This window comes from Muscardinus avellanarius (genome assembly GCF_963383645.1).
Source record: "Muscardinus avellanarius genome assembly, chromosome: 8".
In the NCBI taxonomy this organism is placed as follows: Eukaryota; Metazoa; Chordata; class Mammalia; order Rodentia; family Gliridae; genus Muscardinus; species Muscardinus avellanarius.
This window is the reverse complement of record NC_137794.1, coordinates 6654797-6678946: the sequence shown is the minus strand read 5'-3', so window position 1 is coordinate 6678946 and position 24150 is coordinate 6654797. Positions and strand designations below refer to the sequence as shown.

The 24150-nt window shown below is 38.7% G+C and overlaps 1 protein-coding gene across 1 annotated transcript in view; it reads right to left on the bottom strand.

The window, feature by feature from the left end:
* Window positions 1-355: 355 nt before the first annotated feature.
* Window positions 356-24150, bottom strand: part of CD2AP (CD2 associated protein) — a gene marked incomplete at both ends in the record, with an annotated part of 70476 nt that continues 46681 nt past the window's right edge. The window contains 8 exons of the mRNA XM_080700053.1: window positions 356-397; window positions 5523-5586; window positions 8958-9139; window positions 10887-10988; window positions 11630-11742; window positions 18917-19062; window positions 19986-20148; window positions 23175-23237. Coding sequence (XP_080556179.1) covers window positions 356-397; window positions 5523-5586; window positions 8958-9139; window positions 10887-10988; window positions 11630-11742; window positions 18917-19062; window positions 19986-20148; window positions 23175-23237 — 875 coding nt within the window. The remainder of the gene's footprint in view (window positions 398-5522; window positions 5587-8957; window positions 9140-10886; window positions 10989-11629; window positions 11743-18916; window positions 19063-19985; window positions 20149-23174; window positions 23238-24150) is intronic.

Below are 24150 nucleotides of genomic sequence, written 5' to 3'. Positions count from 1 at the left end.
ATTTATAGTATAGATCTCTTTAAAAATAATACAAGTTTCAATTTAAAAAAAACTATTGTGAACTTTCTTTCCTTTTTATACAGATTCAGTAGTATTTTCAAGCAAACAAACAAAAAATGTTTGCAATCCCAGCACAGTATGAAATAAGGCCTCTTTTCTTTTCATATTGGCAAAACAAAATATACATATATATGTAAAAAATTCACCCTCCCCCTAACGTTTTAATAGATGCTACAGTGCATACACTCGCAATTCTTGCTCACAACGCCAGCACTTGCTGTCTGTAACTCGTCAGTGGAAGTTCATAGTGCTGCTTCCGAGCCCCTGGAACGCAGTCGAGAGCTGGTCCACGCCCTCACGAAGAAACGACGGCTTTTTTCAGTTTCTCTATTTCCACCTAAAATACAGCAGATGAAACATCCTTAACTGGGAGAGTCTCGTTAGTGTTATGTCATTAACGTGATTATACACGTGAGCCTCAAGTTTTGACTTCCAGATCCAAACCCCAATTTCGTAGAGTGTAATAAGTATTGCGGAGTAAAATCTGAATAGAAGAAAATGCCGCAACCCAAGTTTCCAAATGGCAACTAACAGTAAGAAGGAGACTGTGGTGCTTTCAGCCAGAACAATGTAAAGTAATGTGGCCATCTGGAAGACCGCTAAGAAAACAAGGGCAGAAACGCGCGTGTCTACAGTTACACCAGGGCAGAAACGCGCGTGTCTACAGTTACACCAGGGCAGAAACACGTGTGTCTACAGTTACACCAGGGCAGAAACGCGCGTGTCTACACTTACACCAGGGCAGAAACGCGCGTGTCTACACTTACACCAGGGCAGAAACGCGCGTGTCTACACTTACACCAGGGCAGAAATGCGCGTGTCTACACTTACACCAGGGCAGAAACGCGCGTGTCTACACTTACACCAAAGCAGAAACGCGTGTGTCTACACTTACACCTGGGCAGGAACATGCATGTCTACAGTTACACCAGGGCAGAAACGCGCGTGTCTACAGTTACACGGGGCAGAAACGCGCACGTGTCTACAGTTATACAAGGGCAGGAACACACGTGTCTACAGTTACACCAGGGCAGAAACGCGTGTGTCTACAGTTACACCAGAGCAGAAACGCGTGCGTGTCTACAGTTAAACAAGGACAGAAACGCGCGCATGTCTACAGTTAAACAAAGGCAGAAACGCGCGTGTCTACAGTTACACGGGGCAGAAACGCGCGCGTGTGTACAGTTAAACAAGGGCAGAAACGCACGTGTGTCTACAGTTACACAAGGGCAGGTCAGATGCAGGAGACAAAGGGTGAGTTTTAGCTTTGTTTTTCATTAACCATCTATGTGACATTGGTAAATCACTTTTCACTTTGTTTAAAACTTTTCATCTGTAACAGGATGTATTCAATTAAGTTACTGTTAAAGCCTAAGAAATACCTAGATTTAGTCAATGTGTTAGAAGTTCTTCTACCTTTAGAAGGCCTCCTCCACGTAACAGAAATTCTTAACTGAAGGATCTTTTAAAAGGACATTTCCACAATAAGTACACAGAGCGATTAACCCGCACATGTTATAAACAACTAAGTTGAGGCTTGAAAGACACTGAGCAGTGCTCCCGATTTTCTGCATCAGTAGCTGGCACAGAATTTGTCTTTCCAGAGCCTCGGTCTGTAAAGCCCACAGCCTCGCACGAGCTTTCCTCCTGCTGACCGCCGGCTTTCTCCTGGTGGTATCACTCTCGGCCAAAAACGCACCAGAGAGTAGCCTCCTTCAGCCTTAGAGACAGGTCACTATCGAGGGAGAAGGCCCTAGCCACAGTCACAATCTCCTAAGGGGGGCTAGCATCCAGTAATGGCTTATTAACATGGGATGTTTCCTGATAATATTCCTTTATTCACCTAATTACTACCTAAATGTTTTAGCAGCACTGGATTAGAACAAGCCTTAATCTTCAGACAGGATTAAGGTAAAATACCTTCAAATCATCCTGATGTACAAATACAGTCTTTTTTGTAAAGATACATAAATGAAACATCCCAACATTAATATGGAAGAATGCACAGAAAACAAGTAGAAATAAAACTAATAGAGAAGAGAGAGTGGGAAGAAAAATCCTGAAGGCAAAGTCAGTAACACTTCTTATGAAATGTGATGATCTTTTTGGTGGTACTGGGGATTGAACCCAGGGACATTCTACCTCTGCGCTACCTCCCCAGTCCTATTTTATTTTGAGATAAAAGCTCACTAAATTACTGCTCTGGCCTTGAACATGTGATCCTCTTGTCACAGCCTCCCAAACACTGGGATTACAGGTGTGCATCACCACACCATGCTTACAAGCTGAATTCTGACATGAATGTAGTTATCAGGCAAATACTTATCTTGCTACTTTCTCTTGTAGTGTTTATGCGCACAGTCTTTTTTAAAATCACTCCCCAATATAATTGAGTATTATATAATGCTAACATTAAAATATTTCAAAATACTACTTTTAATTTTTGAGTAAGCATCAGTTCTCCTTTAACTATATGATTCTAAAATAAGTATACTTTGAAAAATACAGGGGTTAGGGAGGACTGAGGAGAGAATAGTTCAATGACCCCCTGGGGATATACGAAGGCATTACCCAATTTCACTAGCACGCACGGTAGAAGGGTGTGGGCGGCACACCAAGACAGGTGCGAGTATTTGTATCACACTGAGCCTCACTCGATGTATAATTAAAATTAGCAATAAAAAAAGTTTAAAAATAAAAAAGCACAGAATAAAAAACATAGAAGTCAACAGAAGACTAACATATGTTGGGAAAATGAGAGTCTTCAAAAAAGAAATCAACTCGTGTCATGATTTTTATGTCAAATTATATCATGTACACAAACTTAAACTACAATTCCTCTTATCTCATTTTCATGTATGAATATAAGCATGTATGTATAAAAAAAATTTTTAATTTCTCAATTTCTACTAAGTTACATAAGGGGAATTTATAGTATATTTTAAACATGTATTCACCAATTCAACAATAATTTACCAAATATCTGATATGTATCTAACTCTGTGTCAGGAGTTGTGGGCAAAAATGAAACAGACTTGGACCTCACTCCAAAAAGTCTTTTAACAGTCAGGAGAGGGACAAGATAAATACGGAACAGTGATGAGGTAGACAATTATTATTTATTCATTTCTTAAAAAACTAGAGGACATGTGAATTTGGAAGAAAGTTAAAACTGTGTGTGTGTGTGTGTGTGTGTGTGTGTGTGTGTGCGCGCGCACGTGCATGCGTGGTACTGGGGATGGAACCCAGGGGCGTTTTACCTCTGAACTCCACCCCCAGCCCGATTTTTTGTTCTTTATTTTGAAGCAGGGTTTCACGGAGTTGCAGAGGCCTCGCTAAGCAGCTGAGGCTGGCTGTGAACCCGGATCCTCCGGTCTCAGTTGCTGGGGTTACAACAGGCGCCACCGCGCCCGTCCTGTGACTGCCACCAAGTTAACCATAGTGAGCCCCTGAACTGCTCCTCAGACATCTCCAGAACGCGCATCAGACTAGGAGGCAAAAGCCAATGCGGGCAAGTGGAAGACTTCAGCTGTATCAACTGTCCATGCACAGCGGAGGATCAGCTGACGAGAAAAGAAAGGCAAACGAGGACTAGCACAATAGGAGACTCCACACACCTCGTTGGAAAGTCTGGACTTTATTCAGCAAGTAGCAGAAAGCTCTTCAAAGTACCTGAGCGAGGAGAGATTAATCTGAGATAATGAAAGGAACTTAAAGCAAGCTACACGGAAGATAACATCAGAATGAAACAGAAACAGTGTGAATGGAGAGATCAAAGTTAGGAGGCAGAGCTAGTAAGACTGAAAACGAACAGAATTCAAGACCAGAAGTACCCTGCCTCTGTCACCAGAAGCATCAATAAAACATAAAGTATAAAAACAAAAACAAAACAGGAGAGGAAGACAAACACAGCTGGGGCACGGCAGGGTCCCCGTGGAACGTCCAAGGAGCCTCACAAAAGCTGGGCAAACGAGAACTTGATTTGCTGGTGCAAAGGATGTAAAAGGTGAATGCAGGAGAAAAGGGCGAAGAAAAATGTGAAATAAAAAGGTAAGGCAGAGACAGAAGGATATAGTCAGGGTGATAAGAGTCAACGCTTGCGATACTGCAGAAACTGAGGAAGAGAGCTGAGGTTTGGCATCAGTAAATCCAACAACCTAAAAGGCAAGAAGCCGAAGACGGGACTGCCCACGAAAGGCAGGGACTACCCACGTAGGCTTGTTGGGGAGTGAGAAGAGGAGTTGTTTTTGTTTTGTAGAGAATGAAGACCAATGAAAAGAGAAAACAACTCCAGGAGATTAAAAAGGCAGCTGGGCCTGAAAGAGTGCTTTGGCTTTGGTATTTTCATACAAAGAAACAAAGGTATCAAAAAAGAAGCTGTCATAGATGAGAGTAAAAATGGAGTTCTTATCCTTTACAGAGTATCTTCACGTACACCATCACAGTAAGGAAAACTGTAAGTTAAGTGACTCGCTCGGTCGTCGACCACCGATCAAGTTCATACAGTATGACAACGCCTAGCAGTGAAGATTCTAGAATCTGGCTACTTCATTAAAAACTTCAGTTCTGCTGCTGGCTTCTTAACCCATCCTAAACCCTAGTTTTCTTATAATTGGACCATAATCCTTATAGGTTGCTAAGTATTATCTAATGAGACAGAAAAAAACTCAGCCTTGAATAATAACATAGCTAAAAACTAAAAGTAAGTCGTGCCTGTTGGAATAGGAGCTTGAGTTCTGTGACCACACAGAACTCTCTCCTGTTCTGCAATGCTGACCACCAGCAGCCAGAAAGCCAGCGTGGTGGTGCGCGTGTGGAATCCCAGGACCTGGGAGGCGGAGACGGGGGCGGTGCACGTTCAAGGACAGCCTCAGAAACCTCGCGAAGCCCTTAAGCAACTTAAGTTGAGACCCTGTCTCAAAATAAAAAGCTCTGGGCTTGTAGCTTGGAGGTAGAGTGTCCCTGGGTTCGATCCCAGTATCAGAAAAACAAATAAAAAGAGAATAGGTAGGATAAAGAGGCAGGATAAAGGTAATGAAACGCCCTAGCAGGAAACAAGAACCTCCGAAAAAGGCACAACGTCACTTTCTCTGACATCTGTAGAAAACAAATGAAGAAAAAAATGAGTTAAAAGGAAAAGCTGAGGAAGGGAAAGGAATCAAGGAATGCTGCCGGTCCTCGGCAGAGAAAAAGCAAAAGCCTGCCCCTGGCGGGAAGGGAAAGGGGGAGAGGGGTGTCAGGAACCATTTAACTACAGACAAAACTGGACTTAGGAGGCAAGAATAGTATTTTAAGCAGGGCTCACACACCGCCTAAGAGACATAGTGTTCAAAAAGTGTTTTGCATGAATAAATGTGACAAGACAGTAAACGAGAGCTGCAGGAAACGCCCTGAGAACGCAGCCTGCCGCAGAAGCAGCGCACACTGCGGAGAACACACAGCGGGCCTGAGAGACCACTCACCTCCAGGCTGCATCTCATGGCCTTCTCTTCTTCCAAGTCTTTTCGCAGTTTTTCCAGTTCTCTCCTAAAAACAAAATATTTGCTGCTTTTAAGTCTTTGAATTAAACAACCTAAATAGATTAAACAACTAATGTCCACAGGATCCCTTTTGTTGAATGTACATGAAGAAAACTTTCCAAAATGAATAGCCATGTTCACGGAGAAAAGTTTCATATTTCTATTTTGAATAATTCAACAAACAGTAAAAAATTCAGTGAAACCATGGCAAAATTAAGTGAATTCAGAATAGCTCATCATAACAAGAGAAATACTGTATGACCCTTAAAATCAATTATCTACATTCACCTGCCATACACTTAGCAGACTGGGCACTTCAGAGCCCAAACAATTTGACAAAATGAATTACAAGTTACAATGTAAGGCAAATTGCAATTTACTTGTTAGGATAACCTGGACTTCATTATTTAAATATTACATTAAAATATAAAAGCTAAAGCCGGGCATGGTGGTGCACGCTTGTAATCCCCGCACTTGGGAGGCGGAGACAGGAGGATCATGCAGGTTGGAAGCCAGCCACACTGGCTTGAGAGACCCTGTTTCCAAATAAAAATATTAAATAGGTCTGGGAGTGAAGCCCGGAGGTAGAAGGGCTTCCAGGAACCACAGTACCACCAAAAAAAAAATATATATATATATATATATATATACATACATATATATATATGTATGTATGTATATATATATATAAGCTAAAAATCAAAACCTCCAGTAATTCCTCGTAATTCATACTTTTAATTTTTCAGTTTTCGTTCAATATAATCATTCTAAAATATACTCTATATCGTGTCTTTTCAAAAAATTTTCAAATCTACACATATTTACAACTACTGTTTGGTATACAAATATCTAGGTTTTTTGTTTGGTTGATTTTTCAGGGGCAGAAAAAGGAAGGAATTTCCTTAACACCAGCAATGTCAATATATAAAATTTCTAAAGCAAAATAAGTATGTACATTTCAGCCTTTTGTCATACATTAGAAAATGTCTCTTCAAGTACTGGAGAGAAACCGCCTGGGTGGAAGCACACGACTATGACCCCAGCTACTCAGCAGGCTTGAGCAGCAGGACTCCAAGCTCGAGGCCAGCCTCAGTAAGAACAAACAGAGGGCTGAGGATGTGACTCATGGGAGAGCACTTACCTAATATGTATGGCCTTGGTTTCAATCTCCAGCACCACACACACACAAAAGTATTTTAAAAGTTTAAGAAAGTGTCAAAAACTCAATTATTTATATAATTTAATTTTTAAAACTAATTTCTAGACTATATGTGGTGGCACATACCTATAATCCCAGTACTTGAGAGACTGAGACAGGAGGATCACAGACCCTCTGTAAACTAAATAAGACCCTGTTTCAAAATAAAAGAATGAAAATAAAGTTGCGTGTACAGCTCAGAGGGAGAACACCTCTGGGTTCAATCCTCAATAACACACACACACACACACACACACACACACACAAGCTTGGCCAAGGTTGGCCGTGAACAGCGATCCTCCTCTCAGCCTCCCAGATACTGGAATTACAAGTGTGCACCAGCACGCACAGCTTATCGTGTTTTTAAATATAAGTAAATCAGAAATGTATCCTATAGTAATTTAATAGTACAAGCAATTTTTATATGTAATTACTACTTCACTGAAAATAGCACAATTGGTATGGAGTATAAAAGTACTATCGAGTTTAAAACAAAATCTACTAATCAGGAAGATTCTCACTGACACATGTACGTGTAGGGTCCAACAACTGCGGGGTAATGAATTTACAACCTCTATGTATATACTGCAAAATGTATGAAAAAAAGATAAAGTGAGGGATTCAAGAAAGACTTATCATGTACCAAATGATAAACTACATATGACATACATTATACAGGTAACAGATACAGTACATGTAACCTATATAACTTATGTAGTTATCCAAAATACTTTTTCCCTTTTGTAGTACTGGGGATTGAGCCCGGGGCATTCTACCTCAGAGCTACACTCTTAGCTCTATTTTTTATTATTTCTTTTTAAAACAGGGTCTCAGTAAGCTGGCGAGGGCCTCACTTAGTGCCTGAGGAGGCACTAAGATGCCTCCTCAGAGGAGGACCCGAGATCCTCCTCTCTCAGCCTCCCAAGTACTGGGATTACAAGCATGCGCCACCTTGCCCAGCATGAGCCACCTTGCCCAGCTAAGAAACATTTTTTTAAAAAGCACTCTTCAAACTACAAATAGATCATGTTATTAATCTCAATTTTTTAAAATAAGTACTCTTAGGCCAACTGAGAATTAAAGGAGAAATAGTTAAAAGCAGGCTCAGGGTAACATGGCTTCTAGCCATGAAATTTTACACACATTCTAAGAAATCCTTTCATAGAAGAGATGATGCACGGGGGGTGAGCCCCCTCAACCTCCGCTCAACTAGATTAGCTCTCTTTCATCCTTTACCTACGAAGCCCTGCAGTATTGTGCTTAAAATAGCAATTTTTAAAACTCAAATACTAAGTTTTAGAAAAGATCTCTAAACCCATAGAGAATATGAGGTTTGAGTTTTAGCTCTGTCATTTAAAAACTGTGCGATAAATTAATAGCGTTTCCTCTCTAAACCTTTAGTTGTCATTAGCTGGAAGGCTGAGACAAGAGGATTGCAGGTTCCGGGACAGCCTCAGCAGGTAGTGAGACTGAGAGCAATCTGATGAAACTGTTTCAAAATAAAAATAAAATAGGGCTGCGGGTAGAGCTTGATATAAAAATTAAGTCAGAGGACTATAGCAGGATGTCCCATTGTCTATCAAAAACTTTCAAGTAAAGAAAAGAGCCTATCCAGGCACATTCATTTTTATAAATGTCCATTTTAATCCTAGCAGAAACAGTGATCCAAAGTCCTCTGAGAAGTCTGACTGTATGTAGAGATACATACCAGATATGGTTTTCTTAATATTTTCAAGACTAATTAATACCTGTGACTGACCAGAAGACTTACAGTCTAGGTACAGAAGCATGGGTACGTATGTATCTTTACTGTAACTGATACTACAACAAGTTTTCCAACTCGAGTTTTTTTTTTGCCAAAAGCACTGTTAATGAACCCAGGGGCATTCGAACCTCCGAGCTACATCCCTTGCCCAATTTTTTATTCTTTACTCTGTAACTGGGTCTGAGTTGTGGAGGGCCCCACTAAGTGGCTGAGGCTGTCCGCGAACCGTAATCCTCTGCTCTCAGCCTCCCGAATGCTGGGATTACAAATGTGCGCCACCACGCCCGACTTGAACATTTTCTGAAAACCTATTTGCTCATACCCGAGACTTGGCATTACTGGATCCAGTTTGCAAGAATTCTGCACATGACGTTCCGTTAAGTGGCACTCACGGAGGAAAGCAAAGGCGACTCACCCGTGATCCTTTCTCAGTGCGTCTACGGCACACAGCAGCTCCATCACCTGAGCTCTGAGCTCATCCAGGGAAGGTTTCTTCCCGTCATCTGTTTCCACTTTAGCTTTCATTTCTAATGGAGTTAGGAAAGCTGCTGCATTCGCTTTAGAAGTACTTGAAGTTGTCGAAAGGTACATGGATTGCTGAAAATAAAAGATTTTTCTCATTTTATTTATATTTACATTTAAGTTCAAAAAATTGTATTGCAAAAAGACTGAGTATAATAATCTGAAAACTAAAAATTAAAAATATTAGAAAATTTAAAACTTTCTGAACAGCAACTTAAGGCCACACGGGGAAAATCACACAACCAACTTCATATAATGGGTTGTAGTCAAAATATAGGTATATGAAAAATTACAAAATATAGAATTACCTTCTGGCTTTGTGTATATGAAGTATATATGAAACAAATAAATTCTGTGTTTAGTCTTGGGTCCCATTCCCAAGACATGTTCCCAAGACACATACATATATATGTATGTTTCCAAAATACACGTGTGTGTGTGTGTGTGTGCACGCGTGCGTGCATATTCCAAAATGCAAAAAATCTAAACCCTGAGGCACTTCTGGACCTAGGCATTGTGGATAATAGATACTCAACATATACTTCAAGACAATGGTAAATTCGGAAATTCAAGAAGCAATTTGATGTTCACAACTGAAGAAAACCAACCATCAAGAATTCATTTACAATTACCAGTGGTCTTATGAAAAATGCCAATGGTTTCCTATTTTTTAAAGGAAAACAAAGCCCACCAGATTTGTCTGATGGATGGGCTGCCGGTGGAACACCTGGAAGCACAATTATCAGCATTATCAACGGTGTCATTTTTATTTTCCACGTTACATAGTTTAAAACATCCCAACAGCCTCGCTCAGAAGTAAATATCAACAATTTAAATGCACAGAAGAGGCATTAAAGTGAGCGCAAAGCTGGAATCCTTTCAGGACCACAGCAAAGCAACAGGAGTCACTTAGTAAAATGTGGAGAATCAGATTAAGTACATTTGATCAATTAAAGATGTAACCAAATGTCCTGGAATGTAACTGAGGAATAATTTAAGAGGATACATGGCCTTAAATATCTGTCAGTTGTTGTAAAACATATCTTTAAAATTATCACAAGTTTGTACGGAGTGCTTAATTTGGTGCCGAGACCAAGTTAGGTAACAAATAATGACTTCTGATCTATGTGTTATCTCTCATAAATGTTTTATTACAAGTGGACTAATTAATTTCAGAGCATACGTTTAATAAGAAAATGAAACGTATATATGTATTTGCCTTAAAAATATGAAATATAAAGCCGAGCATGGTGGTGCACACTTGTAATCCCAATGCTTGGGAGGCTGAGACAGGAGGCCTCAGCTACTTAGTGAGGCTCCCAGCAACTTAGTGAGACTCTTTTCCAAATAAAACAGAAAATAGGCCTGGGAGTGTAGACCAGAGGTAGAGAGCCTCTGGGGTTCCATCTCCAATACCACACATACAAAAAAAAAAAAAAAAAAAAAAAAAAAGTAACACATGGCTCATTTGAAATAACATAAAAAAGATCTGAAGAGAACACAGGTTTAACAGCTCAATTTCTCAGCAGGAGCCAGGGGTGGTGGCATAGGCCTGTAATCCCAGCACTTGGGAGGCTAAAAAAAGAGGATCACAGATTTGAGACCAGCAACTCAGCAAGACCCTGTTTCAACATAAAAAATAAGAAGGGCTGGGGGTATAGTTCAGACACAGAATGTCCCTGGATTCAATTCCCAGTACCCCCAAAAGAAAAAAAATCCTCAACACAGATTCTTTCATTTTTCAGTAGAAAAAATAATTTCCTTAAAGTGTAACTTAAAGAATCCTCGAGGCTATACACTATTTGAGCACAAAGCATCTCACCTTTGGGGAGTAGCAGGTATCCTTTTTAAACTCAGATGGCTTTAGGTTGGCACTATCTTCTTCTTTTGGTAATTTCAAAGTTTTTTCCGGGCTTTGAGTTGGCTAAATGATTTTTGTTTAGAAATCAAGAGACCAAATAGGTCAAAGAAGGGACTATAGTAAGCATTTGGATAATAAAGCAAATTCCTTTACCACTTAGTTTACAGCTGGCACTGATATTCTATTCTGATATAGTGCTCTTGATATTCTATTACTCTTAACAGGATGGTACGGAACTTCAAAACCAGCTTGCCTCACGCCAAGAAAAATCAGAAGCACCACAGTACTTAAAGAACGAATATATTATTAAAATACAACCCATGTTATAGGTAATGAGAAGAAAGCATAAGAGCTTACATGCTTAGATAACAGGACAAATATTACAAAATAATTAATATTCCAGGAGGAAAAAAGTTTTCATTTCCCCCCTAAAGTAAGTATCTACCTGTTTAATTCTCATTGCTACTGGGTGGGAAGACTAAACAGGCTCCCTGTCCCTCTGACGCAGTGCTCCGTGGTTATGACCTCAACTCCTTTATTCTAACTCTTCAGCCCACTATTCCCAGACTCTAGTAAAACATTTTCCTTCCCCTGAATTTTCTTAAATGCCAGCATTGGCCACTTGACTAGAAGAGCAGTCTCCATAAGTTTAGAACACGGTGCATCTGCTCGCGCCCCTGCTCTGCAGCAGCGAATGTACTCACAGACTGTCCCCCGTTGAAGCGGCCAGGCAGCCTCCTTCCAGGCATCTTCGGTCTATTTGCAGTGAGATGGAGCAAGTTTTCTGAGGAAGCTATGTCATCAAAATTTACAAGGTCTAAAAAATAAAAAATAAAAACACTAAAAAAAAAATTACAAGGTCTACAAAATAAAAACAAACAGTATCCACTAAGAGACAATATTTAAAAGGTAAAAAGTAATGTTTCTGGTTTTTAACAAACTATAAATTAAAAAGAGTAACACTACTTTGAAAGGCAAATAAATTGACCTGTGCTTTTCATATGCATTTGGAAAACAACACTTGCCCTTAAAAAAATCAGTCTTAATATATCCTAAAGTATAGATTTTATTAATAATGTAAAGATTATTTTCAATAGACTTACACCTCAACAAAAAGTTCTTATTGAAAGATAAATCTCTATCATAAATTATATTAGCATTAAAAACTGTCATCTTTTCTTGCTTATAAAAAATGTAATGTATTTAACTCCTAATTAAATACAACACTAGGAAATTTACAAGTTTGTGTTAAGCTTCAGGTAGTGGACTGATATCATATTTTTAGGTTCAACTATCCCCAGCACACTGTTGCTGGCTCTCACTGCACAGTGAAAGCAGGACTGAATGTGCTTCATATGCACGCATGACATATGTGTGTGTGCGGGGGGGTGTTCAGTTGGGACTCAAACCAGAGTTCACTGCATCTCTGCTTAGCCACCGCCATCCTTAGAAATCATAAGACAGCCATAAATCCAAGGCAAATCAAATACCAAGGGGAAATGCTAAAATGATCACCAATTTACTTCCCAAAAGCTGGATGACCTCTGGCCAATAATTTGGGTTTAAGGAGAAATCTAGGTAACATACCGCTGAAACAAGGGTATGTAATACCTGGCCTTTTCCTATATGATCCAGAACATCTTAATAAAAGCGCTTCTTTAACCCTCAAGCCGAGACATGCAAATATATAAGAACCCTCCCTTAATCATTGTCAATATAACCTTCTTTGAGCCCAGATTCCAAACTAGTAACCACAGCCAAAATGTGCTGCCTGGCAGCAGGCATCTTTGTTCTAACCTTCGAGGCCTAGATTTATTCTTCACGTTGCCTTGTATGGATGGCTATAACACCATCTCCGTCAGATACGTAGATGTCCCAACACTGTGATTTTTATTTCTTAAAAGAGACCTAAAGATGCTTGTCATTACCTCCCTCAAAGTTTACTAATCAAATTCCATTTTCAAAATAACAAAAAATTTTCTTTTAAGGAATGGAAGACACAAATATAAGGCAGAAAAAGAGGCATCGAGTTTTGTAAATACGCATTTTATAACTGAAAGCACTGGTTGATGACTTCATTATTTTCCACAGATTACTTTCTGTGTTGTTTCGGATCAAGTCATCAAGCTAATACAACAAAACAGACACCCTAACATGGTCTGTTCAAATTTTTATCTTTTGAGACTTATAATTGTAAACTATAACAAATGATAGTAATAAATGTCTTCAATAGAAAATGCATTATATAATCTAAGGGGTTGAATTTGATTACATATTAATTGCCTATAATCATTCTATGTGTAAGTATATTCGGGGAGGAGTATTCTACTACTGAGCTACATGCAGTCTTTTTTGAAACATCACACTAAACACTAAACTACTGACGCAGGGCTCACACTTGTACTCCTCTGACTTCAGCCTCCAAAGTAGATAGTATTACAGGTGACACCACCAAGCCCAACGGTCTATTGTAAATATCTTAAAGATTACAATCAGTACTTTAAAAGATATGTTACTTATGTTAAAATTTGAAAGGTTAAAGATTGCTTTTTGCCCTAAAAATGTACACTGACAACCTAAAAAAAAACTTTGAAAAGTAAAAACCAATATTTTTGGCCTGTAGAGATTATTTTCAAATGCATATTTAAGCAACTTGTAGAAAGAAAAAGAAACAAAAAAACATGGAGGAAACTAAGAGAAATGAAACTGAAAGGGTAAATAAAATGTAGATTTACAAAATGCACCATGCTTGTGTAAAATGCCTTCCGTAAGTCCAGGTCAGGGCTACAACACCAAGACAACTTCACCATTCTAAAACTCTCAGGTTCTCCATTAAAGTACTGGGTTAGTAAAGAAGAACAGTGCACATTTTGGCCTTGAGATTTAGCTAAGTGCTTTTAACTTTACCTGGCCGATAACAACATCAGCCCGCACGCGCATCACAAAGAGCAGGGCGCTGGAGTTCGAGCACATCCCTGTTCTGCCAGCCAGAGCCACTGGCGCTTTCGCACAGTGCTAGGGAAAATGTAAGTTTTCTAGAAGACAAGCCAAATATTCAATTTGGGGAGAAAATAACTTCACTGTATGGTTGGTAATGTTTCCAAAAACTCTTATAATTAAAAGAGTACTTTCAAGTATTATCAGATTTTTCCAAAAAGAACCTCATTTTATTTTGAAATGGAAAACCAAAAGGGTTAGAATAGACAGACAAACATGTAGACTTCCAGTAAAATTACAAAGGAGAGTCAGTGTGCACCACCTATTTATACTGAATAGACTGTTGATTTCTTTTATAAATTATTATCTTACCAAAATGGAGAAGGGAAGGATAAATTCCTGACACGTAAGAAGGGAAACATGGCAAATGGGCTAGGGAACAAAATCTGGAAAGAAAAGTCAAGGATGGAATGTCTAGAACAAAGACCGAACCAGAAACCATTCTACAAAGCGGGAGAAAAGAACAGCTGTGAGTGAAGACGAGCATTCAACACTGAGCATACAGCCACTGCGGGCGGTCTAAAGTACCTAAGAGAGGCAGCAGAGTTCAGACTCATTCCTTCCTTCGTCTTTCAAAAGGAAAATTGAAGATTAGTATTAATTTCAGTATACATTAATCTAGAACAAAGCTGTTTTATTACTCACTGAACAACCCAAGACAGTGTGCCAAAATTAAGAGGCCAGAGCAATCCGTCCCTATACTGACATCTCATAAAGCAGTGTGACTAAAGTGTACGGCCTGTAAGTTCTCGCCTTTGGTGTATGACAGTGTTACAGGAAAGGAGGGGACTTGCTCCAATGACATCATATGTCACGTAGTATTTTGGAATATCTCCCTATAAAAATTCAATATAAGCTTCAAAATATGTCATTATATAAAAATTCACTCTCCATAATATGTGATACTCTCCATAATATGATCAAGGAAAGTATTATCAGAAAATGATTTTTTAAAAGCTTAGATAGAAGCTCACTCCTTATAGTATCTGCTACTCATTAAAATGCATTTTTTAAATCCCACCGTAAATTCTGGAAAATAAATAAATATTGGAAAAGTAATTCAAACAAAAATAGATCAATTATAAAATAAAACTGAAAGGGAGAATATTTTCTTATTCAACAGTGAGTGTTTTGGTACCAAATAATATGTTTTCTAAAATTTCCTTTTACTCCTAGAAGCAGTTATCACAGAAAACCAACCAGAAGATAAACATTACACTGTAAGGCATTACATCAGCTGAGCTTTCTCAGTGCAATGCATGCTATATTAGTACTACATTTTCTATCTAGTATCTTAAAAACTAATTTGAAAATAATTTTACTTATTAGAAAATTTAATATTTTAGAAACATATGGACCATATGAATTTTAAAGATAATAAGTAATGGCAGAGATTTCCTGAAGCTAATTTTAACAAAGAAATTTAAAAAAGAACAAAAGTAAAACATGGTTCCTACTAGTTCTGCAATTTGTAGTATTATATTATATTACATATGAGAATATATATGGGGAAACTTAAGTTATTTTGTGTCACTGAGAAGAAAATTAAACTTCATTGAATAATTCTAGAAGATACTTTCTTACATATAAAAAGTCAGAATCTATATTTACATTTATTATTATATACACACAAATGTTTATACATAGCTTTCTAAATAGAGAAATTTATGTGAGAATAAAGTCAGACACTTATACCCTTTATCAATACTTAAAGCAAAATCAGAATGTGATTTAACAATAGAAAAAGGCGGGAAAAGCAAGTAACATTTACAACACCTTCCAAGCCTGCTCTCTAGTGAGTGGACGGTTCAATTGCTCAGGGAGAAAACAGACTGGAGTAACTGTACATAACCAGTCAGCCACAAAAAACATCTTTTTAACAGCAAAGTCAGAGTACTTTCTCTATACTGCTTCATCTAAAATTATTACTTTACCTAATAAACACTCAGTAAAGGGTTGTCGCACATTTTTGTGAAAATTTGGACCAGCTTATACATTATTTTTAAAATATGTAACTTCAAACCAAAAATACAAAATAAGTATGAGCCTAAATCCAATTTTGAGCCAAAATACTTTCTTGCAAGAACAGATAGAACACCTCTCAGTGTGAGGATCAAAAATGCTCAAAATGGGTTTTTTTTGAGCATCCACATGATGCTGCAGGTGAGAAACTTCACACCTGACCTTACGTAACAGGTCAGACCCCAAACAACAGGTGCAGGAACAGTACTGTCTAAAATCACCTGGAGGCCATGTGTACACAGAGTGTATGAAACACAAATCAACTTCCTGTTTCGTCTTGGCTGTCATCCTCAAAAGATCTCATTATGTACACGCAAGCATTCAAATTTTTTAAAAAGCTGAAATCTGAGACATTCTGGTTCGAAGCATTTTGGAGAAGGGAAACTCAATCTGTATAGGAACATTCGACCTTCTCAGGGGAAAAGGGACGCGAGGACACCCTCAGAATTGCTTCTGGAACATAAGCCACCCGCTGCTGGCAACTGCGTCTTTTGCCTGAGCACACTACTGGTGACTACAACTACCGAGGCTGTAACACCGCTCAGTCAATATCTGCTACTTACATGAAGAAAATTTCCAAAATTTATAATTTTGGAACTTCACAGGTAAAGTGAAGTTGGCCTGATAAGTGGAAAAATAAGAATAGCTGCTTGGAAATTAGTGATAATTCTCAGCATTTATGGAGTATTTCCTTACTTTTATAGAAAAAAAATTAAACCAGAAGTGTTCAAACTCTGTTCAATAAAGCCTGTTTAATACAAACAGCAAATCACACTATGCATATAAGGCAAAAATGGACTATAAGAGCTAAACGCTAGAATTCTCCAAACACCAACAGTCGGAAATCATAATGTGTATTATTTCTACTAGAAATGCAGCACAACAAACAAAACCTGTTGGTGGATGTATATATAAAGTTTTGAAAAAAGTGAAATTTACTTGAACTTAAAAAAAAATCCCACTACCTTGAAACAAATTAAATGTTTAAGAATGATACAAAGTGACAAATATAATTCCCAAAGGAACTGCATCAAAATTTAAGAATTTTATGATCAAGACTATAAAAATTGTGGAAATTCAAAAATTAATGCCAGTAGATCTTTTTTATTTTCAGAATTAAAATTGTGCAAATAATCTGTTTTCCTCTATTATTTTTGAAAAGATACTTCTGACTTTTTTTTTTTTTTTTTTTTGCGGGTCTGGGGATGGAACCCGGGGGCATTTGACCTCCGAGCTACACCCCTGCCCTATGTTTTATTCTTTTTTTTGAAACCGGGTCTCACTGACTTGCAGAGGGCCTCACTAAGTAGCTGAGGCTGTCCGCGAACTGCGATCCTCCTGTCTCAGCCTCCCAAATGCTGGGATTACAAGCGTGCGCCACCACGCCCGGCTTCTGACTATATTTTAAATAAAGCAGGAAAACATATAAACTCTTATTATTTTTAACTTATAAATTTTAAGGTTTTTTTCCTTTTAACTTACTTAAATAGTAAATAAGGTCAATTTTCACCATATAAGACACACTGGGCAAGTTTCAGTGACTGTCTCTAAACGAAAATCAACATCTCAATTCTCAGAAACTAGTGTAGATCATGGTGTGGGCATCTAGAGCAGGATCAAAAATAAGACAATTTGTAAATAGATAATTTAAATGTGCGTGTGTGCGTGTGCGTGTGCGTGTGCGTGTGCGTGTGTGTGTGTGTGTGTGTGTGTGTGTATGTGAGGGGGGGGGACAGGCCTTGAAGTTTAAATATAAATATATAATGTTAACACTAAAGCTAAAAATATATTAAGATAAGACTTTTTTAAAAAATCACAGAGCACTGTTTATACAAAAGAAAATCTTTAAATGGTTTTCTTGATTTATGTGATTGAGCAGTTGTTACTGTTTTTAGCTTAAATGTTAAATAGGGGAAAAGATCATCTTTTTTCTAGAGTAAGAGATAAAATAAAAACATGAAAAAATGCTTTGAAAAATATAAAAAACTAAAAACAAATGTAAGCATTAAACAAAACAATAACCATTACCACAAAGTAACAACTGGAAAATTCCTTTTTTTGGCAGTACTTGGAATAGAATCCAGGGTCAGGGGAATTCTACCTTCAAGCAACACTCCCAGCTCTAATTTTTTTTTTATTTCTTTCTTTCTTTATTTTGCAGTACTGGGGATGGAACCTACGGGCATTCTACCATTGAGCTACACTCCCAGCACTATTTTTTTATTCTTTATTGTGAAACAGGGTCTCAATGAGTTGCAGAGGGCCTGGGCCTCACTAAGTAGCTGAGGCTGTCCTCGAATCGTGATCTTCCTGTCTCAGTCTCCCAAATGCTGGGATGACAAGCGTGCGCCACCACGCTCGACTTTTGGAAAATGCTTTTAACAGAATACTTTTTTCAAGACATCTATTTCAACTTATTCATTTTTATAACTAATAGGGTATTTAAAAAACAGAAATATGTATGGATTAAAGAAAGATAATTACTGGGCTAAAAATTCAGTCAGAAAGCTTAAGAAACAATGTTTATTAGCAAACAAAGTGAAGCCTAACAATATAAATCATAAAAACCATGGTTTCCTGTATCAGAAACAAAAGTATTTCCAGGTTAAGAGGAAATATTTTTAAAGTCTTATTAAATATGAACTAGTCTGTGTCGTCATCTTTTTTAAAGCTGAAATGTGTTCCTAACGATGTAGGCAGGATGGTCACTCCACTCTAAAGGAATAAGAGATGCATCAACTTCTAACATCCACTTCGGTCCTCTGATCACTAGGAAAATACGTCAGTTTCTGTCTTCTGATTCTCAAGAAACCGCTGACCTGTGAGAACCATTCATCTTCTCTGTAGTTTGTTTTTCTCCTTTGGCTACTGAATTTTACACAGACCCCAACCAATTTGCACTGGATCTACTCACACACACACCTCCGGGCCTCTGCCCCTTTCATGCGCTGCCTCTGCCGACGCTGACTTACCTGCTTCCTTCGTCGAGCTCCTTACTACGAAGGAGTCGAGGTCTACTGATTTGGGCCTAAGCGGCAACGGTTCAGAATCTAGCTTTGGCTTTGATACTGGCTCATTTTCAAATTTTGATGAAATGGTAGAAACTTCTCCATTAATCCTGAAATGAGAACAACAAACATGCAAAAATTACTTCAATCAAAAACACTTGTTAAAAAATTTAATTTAAGATGGGTGTGATGGCGCAGGCTTGTAATCCCAGCATTGGGGAGGCTGAGATGGGAGGATGGCGGTTGGCGGACAGCCTCAGCTACTTAGTGAGGCCCTGTGCAACCTAGTGAGACCTTGTCTCTAAATAAGAAATAAAAAAATAGGGCTGGGGGTGTCGCTTGGAGCTGAATGCCCCTGGGTTACATCCCTAATACCACAAAAAAAATTATCGTAATAATTTAATGACACCAAGAATTATATAAGTGTAGCCTGGTGAGACCCCGTTTCCAAATAATAAATAAAATCAATCTGGGATTGTAGTTCGGAGGTAGAATGTCTCTGGGTTCAATTCCCAGTACCACACAAAAAAAGAATTATATAAATATAATATTGTTTTCTGGTCTATAAAACTGTTTTAATAAATATAAACCTCTATTCTAAGGGTGATCATAATAAAAATGAGAAATGTAAAAACAATCTGTACTCACTCTGTGTGGGGCTGGGGGGTGCTAAGGATTGAACTCAGGGACATTCTACGACCGAGCTACACCTCAAACTTTTAATGTTTTGTTTTGAAAAAGTGTCTCACGGGGTTGCCAAGTATCACTATGTTGCTGAGGCTGTCCTCCAACCTGCAAGCCTCCTGCCTCAGCCTCCCAAGTACCAGGATTACAGGCCTGTGCCACAACGCCATGCCATATTCACCTTTTGTGAATGTAAGATTAACATTTAAAAGAATTGTTAAGTCTTTAAAAGAAAAAAGAAAAAACAAATACTTTTTCTAATTACTCTTGAGATTTAGAAAAGCAATCGGGCCATTCAGGTCAGAGGTAGGTAAATCAATAAGTTAATCTAAAATTAGATAAAACTTACCTGGCTCCAGGAGGTGGTGGAGGAACTGGTTTTTCAGGTCGCTTTGGGTAGACTACTGCAGATCGTAATAAATTATTGGCTTTGGTGGGTGGAGTAGGCTTCTTGGGTGGGACCTGTGGAGCTGCTGGTTTAGAAGGTTTCTGTTCCAGCAGTGATTTTTCATCTGATAATTTAAAAATATTTAACAAGTACTTTACAATCAAATTCATTTAGATTTATCTATTTATTAATGGTACTGTCAGGCTGCAAAAGTGTGGGTAACTTTTATTTCTATATCTGTTGTATGTGTACATTGTTTTACTTGCTTTGAATTTATACTTTAATATGCCTTATGTAGGTTAAAAAAAAAACTCCACTAACTTCAGTGGGAAAAAGAAACCACTAATGACCTTCTAATTAATAAATAATATCTGATTTTATTACGTCCACAACTGCCTTTGCTTTTAGGGGTGGTATTATCCCTCAAATATGGCCACGTATAATTTTATCATAAGCAAATAACTATCTACATTGAAATCCAGATCCTTTTCTGAAATTGAAAGATAAGAAAGCAAAAACAAGCAGGAACTCCAGTTCCACACAGATATTCTAATCTTAAAATAACTGTGATGGCAAAGACAAAGCAATCCAATGTTAAGAGACACGGCTAACATTAAGAGACAATGTTAAGAGGCTGGGCTGGTAAGCCTCTCAAGAGAATCAGCCTTCCAGTTACAAGTCTCACTCCTGTACTAGAAATTGTATTAACACCATTTCAATTAATAATCCAATGAAATAATTATTTCTTTTTTCATACATCATAATTGGGTAAAACACTTGTGTGGACATACATGCACACATCTCCCACTTAGCCCCCCACTCCCTCCCGTCCCTCCTCCCCGTGCTTGGCTTAGTGGTGACGTCGATATGTTTAAGTACATCGTGTGCTCTAGAGAGTTTCCTTCTTCCCCCTCCCATCCCCTCATTTAGGTTGTCTTGTTTGCTCCTCTATAGGATTTTCTTTTTCAAGTAGAGTTCCTCCTATGACCCATGAAATAATTATTTCTATTTGACAAAAAAAGTATATTCTAAAACTATTCAAGTTTTTGTATGTATATAACCTGATCTAGTACAGATAACCATTATAGATCTTTCTGCACAAGACAATTTACTATACCTTAGAATACCTAAGGTTATATGACAAATGCATGTCCTAAGATTAAATTAGCGTGATTAATTCCATGTTCCAGTAGGAGCTAATTTTTATTCCTTCCAGAAAATCAGTGTGTGTGTGTGTGTGTGTGTGTGTGTGTGTGTGTGTGTAAGAGAACTGAACCCAGAAGCATTCTACCTCTGAGCTACAACCCTAGCCCCTCTTTATTTCAAAATAGTCTCACCAAGTTACCACACACTAGCCTTGAATATGGGATCCTCCTGTCTCAGCACCTCAGGTACTGGGCTTACAGGCATGTGCCACCACATTCAAGCCTTCTATGGAAGTTTTAAACTTTATTTCAACTATAACAACACTGTAAATGTGTCAGTGTTTTGTTTTTTTGATGGTATGAACTTAAGGGCATTCTACCTCCAAAGTATATCTCCAGCCCTTTTTATTTACTTCTTTCTTGTATGTTTGTTTTTTGCAGTCCTGGGGACTGAACCCAGGGACATCCTACCTCCAAGGTACGTCCTCAGCCAGATTTTTTATTCTTTCTTTTTAAAACGGTCTCACTTGGCAGCACAATTCATAATAGCCAAAATATGGAACCAACCCAGGTCTCCACCAACAGATGAATGGATTGCGAAACTTTGGGAAATACACACAATGGAATTCTATTCAGCCATGAAGAAGAACAAAATCATATCATTTGCAAGAAGATGGAAAGCCCTGGAGAACATTATGTTAAGTGAGACCAGCCAAGCACAGAAGGAGAAGGTACATATGTTTCCTCTAATATGCCCAAACTAGGAAACACAGAGGATACCAGTGGGACTCCAGATAATGGAGGGGAAATACCAGCAAAGCTTGAATGGAAAGACAGGAGAGGAGGAAGGCTGATCTTGATTAATGAGGGTCTACATCTGAACATGCGTAAAATTACGAATATGACATGGTTAACCTGGACAGCCATTGGTGGGAGGGGGGGCGGGGGGAGAGGGCACCAAATATAGTTTCAATGTATACCATTTATGTTCAATAAAAAATTTGTTTAAAAAAAATGGTCTCACCATGTTTCAGAGGGCCTCACTAAGTAGCTGAGGCTGGTCTCAAACTGTGCTCCTCCTGCCTCAACCTCCCAAGGACTGGAATTAAAAGTGTGCACCAAGACGCCAGCTCTTTCCTTTTGAAGCAAGGTCTTGCTAGGCTGCTGAGTCTTGCTATGCTACTCTCCTGCTGAGGCTGTCCCTCACACCTGCAACCCCGTGTCAACCTTGCAACTACCAGGGTTACAGGCATGTGCCATCATGCTTGGCTGAACTATCAGTTATTTAATGCTCTACATTACTTGAAATAATCATGATTAAATACTGCATGCTACTAAAATAATGCTTTATTTTTCTTTGTTTGTTATGGCACTAGGGAATTGAACTCAGGGGCGCTCTGCCATGAAGCTCTACCCTTAGCCCTTTATTATTTTGAAATGGGCTATCACTAAGTTACCGTGTGCCAGACTCACACCTGCGACCCACCTGTATCAAGCTCCCAAGTACTGGGATTAGAGGTGTGCAGTACCACCACACACAAGTACAAATTGTGTATCACATACACACAATTCACACACACACACACACACACACACACACACACACACACACACACACACACACACACGGGGAACTGAATACAGAAGCATTCTACCTCCAAGCTACACTCCAGGCTCTCTGGTTTTCTGTGTTGTTGAGACTGGTTTTGAACCTGCACGCCTCCTGTCTCAGCCTCCCAAGTACCAGTATTATAGGTGTGCAACACCATGCCCAGAAGGTTTAATTTTTTTAATGAATATAAATTGCATCAGTATAATTAAAAGTTTACATTCTTACTAATCCTTCCAGAAAACTCCAAGCATTATAATATGCATCCAAGCACTTCTTAAATGTTAGTGTAAATGACCCACTGTGAAGAGACATATTTCTTTAAAATAACACGAAAAGAAAGATATGAGGGTTTTGTTTGCTTGTTTCAGGGAAAAAAATGAACCTTAGACTCACCTTTTTCTTCAGGCTTCACGGGAAAAGGCTTCTTCTCTGCAGCTAACAGGTCGGGCTTCGGAGCTGGAGGGTGAGCGGAAACCGAAGTGAATCCTTACAGCAAAGATACCTGCGCCACTAGAGCAGCAAGCGAGCACGGCTGCAGGACAGCAACGGGCGGGCTGAGCTCGGCGTCCGCCGCGGCCGCTCTCAGCCTAAGCAGCAGCTCTCAGCAGGCCACGGGCCGGAGTTCAAGCCGCTCAGCAACTAGCAAGGCTGTTTCCAAACAAACATTTTAAAACAGGGCTTAGGCTAAAGCTGGGAGGTAGAATGCCTCCAGGTTCAACCCCTAGTACCCCCAAAAAAGGAAAAAGAGAGAGAGAGGGAGAGAGAGGGAGAGGAGCTCCTACCTCCTGCCACACCACAATCCCAAACTTTATAGGACGGGGAAAATGGTCTACTTTTTTGTCCAATATTTGAGTAAGAGGCACTTTTAAACTGGTTTCTGTGACTGAAAAACTGAGGTTTTAATTTTATTTCACTGTAAAAGCTCATGTGGCTAGCAATTACTACATTAAACTACACGGCTTCATTGGCCTCTCCGATATCATCTCCCACACAAATTACTTTTAACTTATGCTTTCCTCGCTCTAGAATTAAGTCAGCAAACATAGAGCTAAAATCAAGAAGAAGAAAAGGCTTGGGTTACTTAAAACAAAACAAATCTTTCAAGGAAAAAAAGGTTTACTACACTTATAAAAATAAGGTATTTGGAAATAGCCAAATTCTAAAACTAATTCTTCAAGACTCATGTAGTGCACCATTATTTTTCAGTCGTTAAAATAAAACTAAGAATACCATCTGCCTTGCTTAAACCTACGTATCACCCTGACAGAAGAGACAGAAGAGCACACATTTGAGTTACTAAAGGGAGTCTTAACATTTGAGTTATTAAGGGGAGTCTTATTTTGAAAGGCAGAGGCTCTGTTTAGAAGCT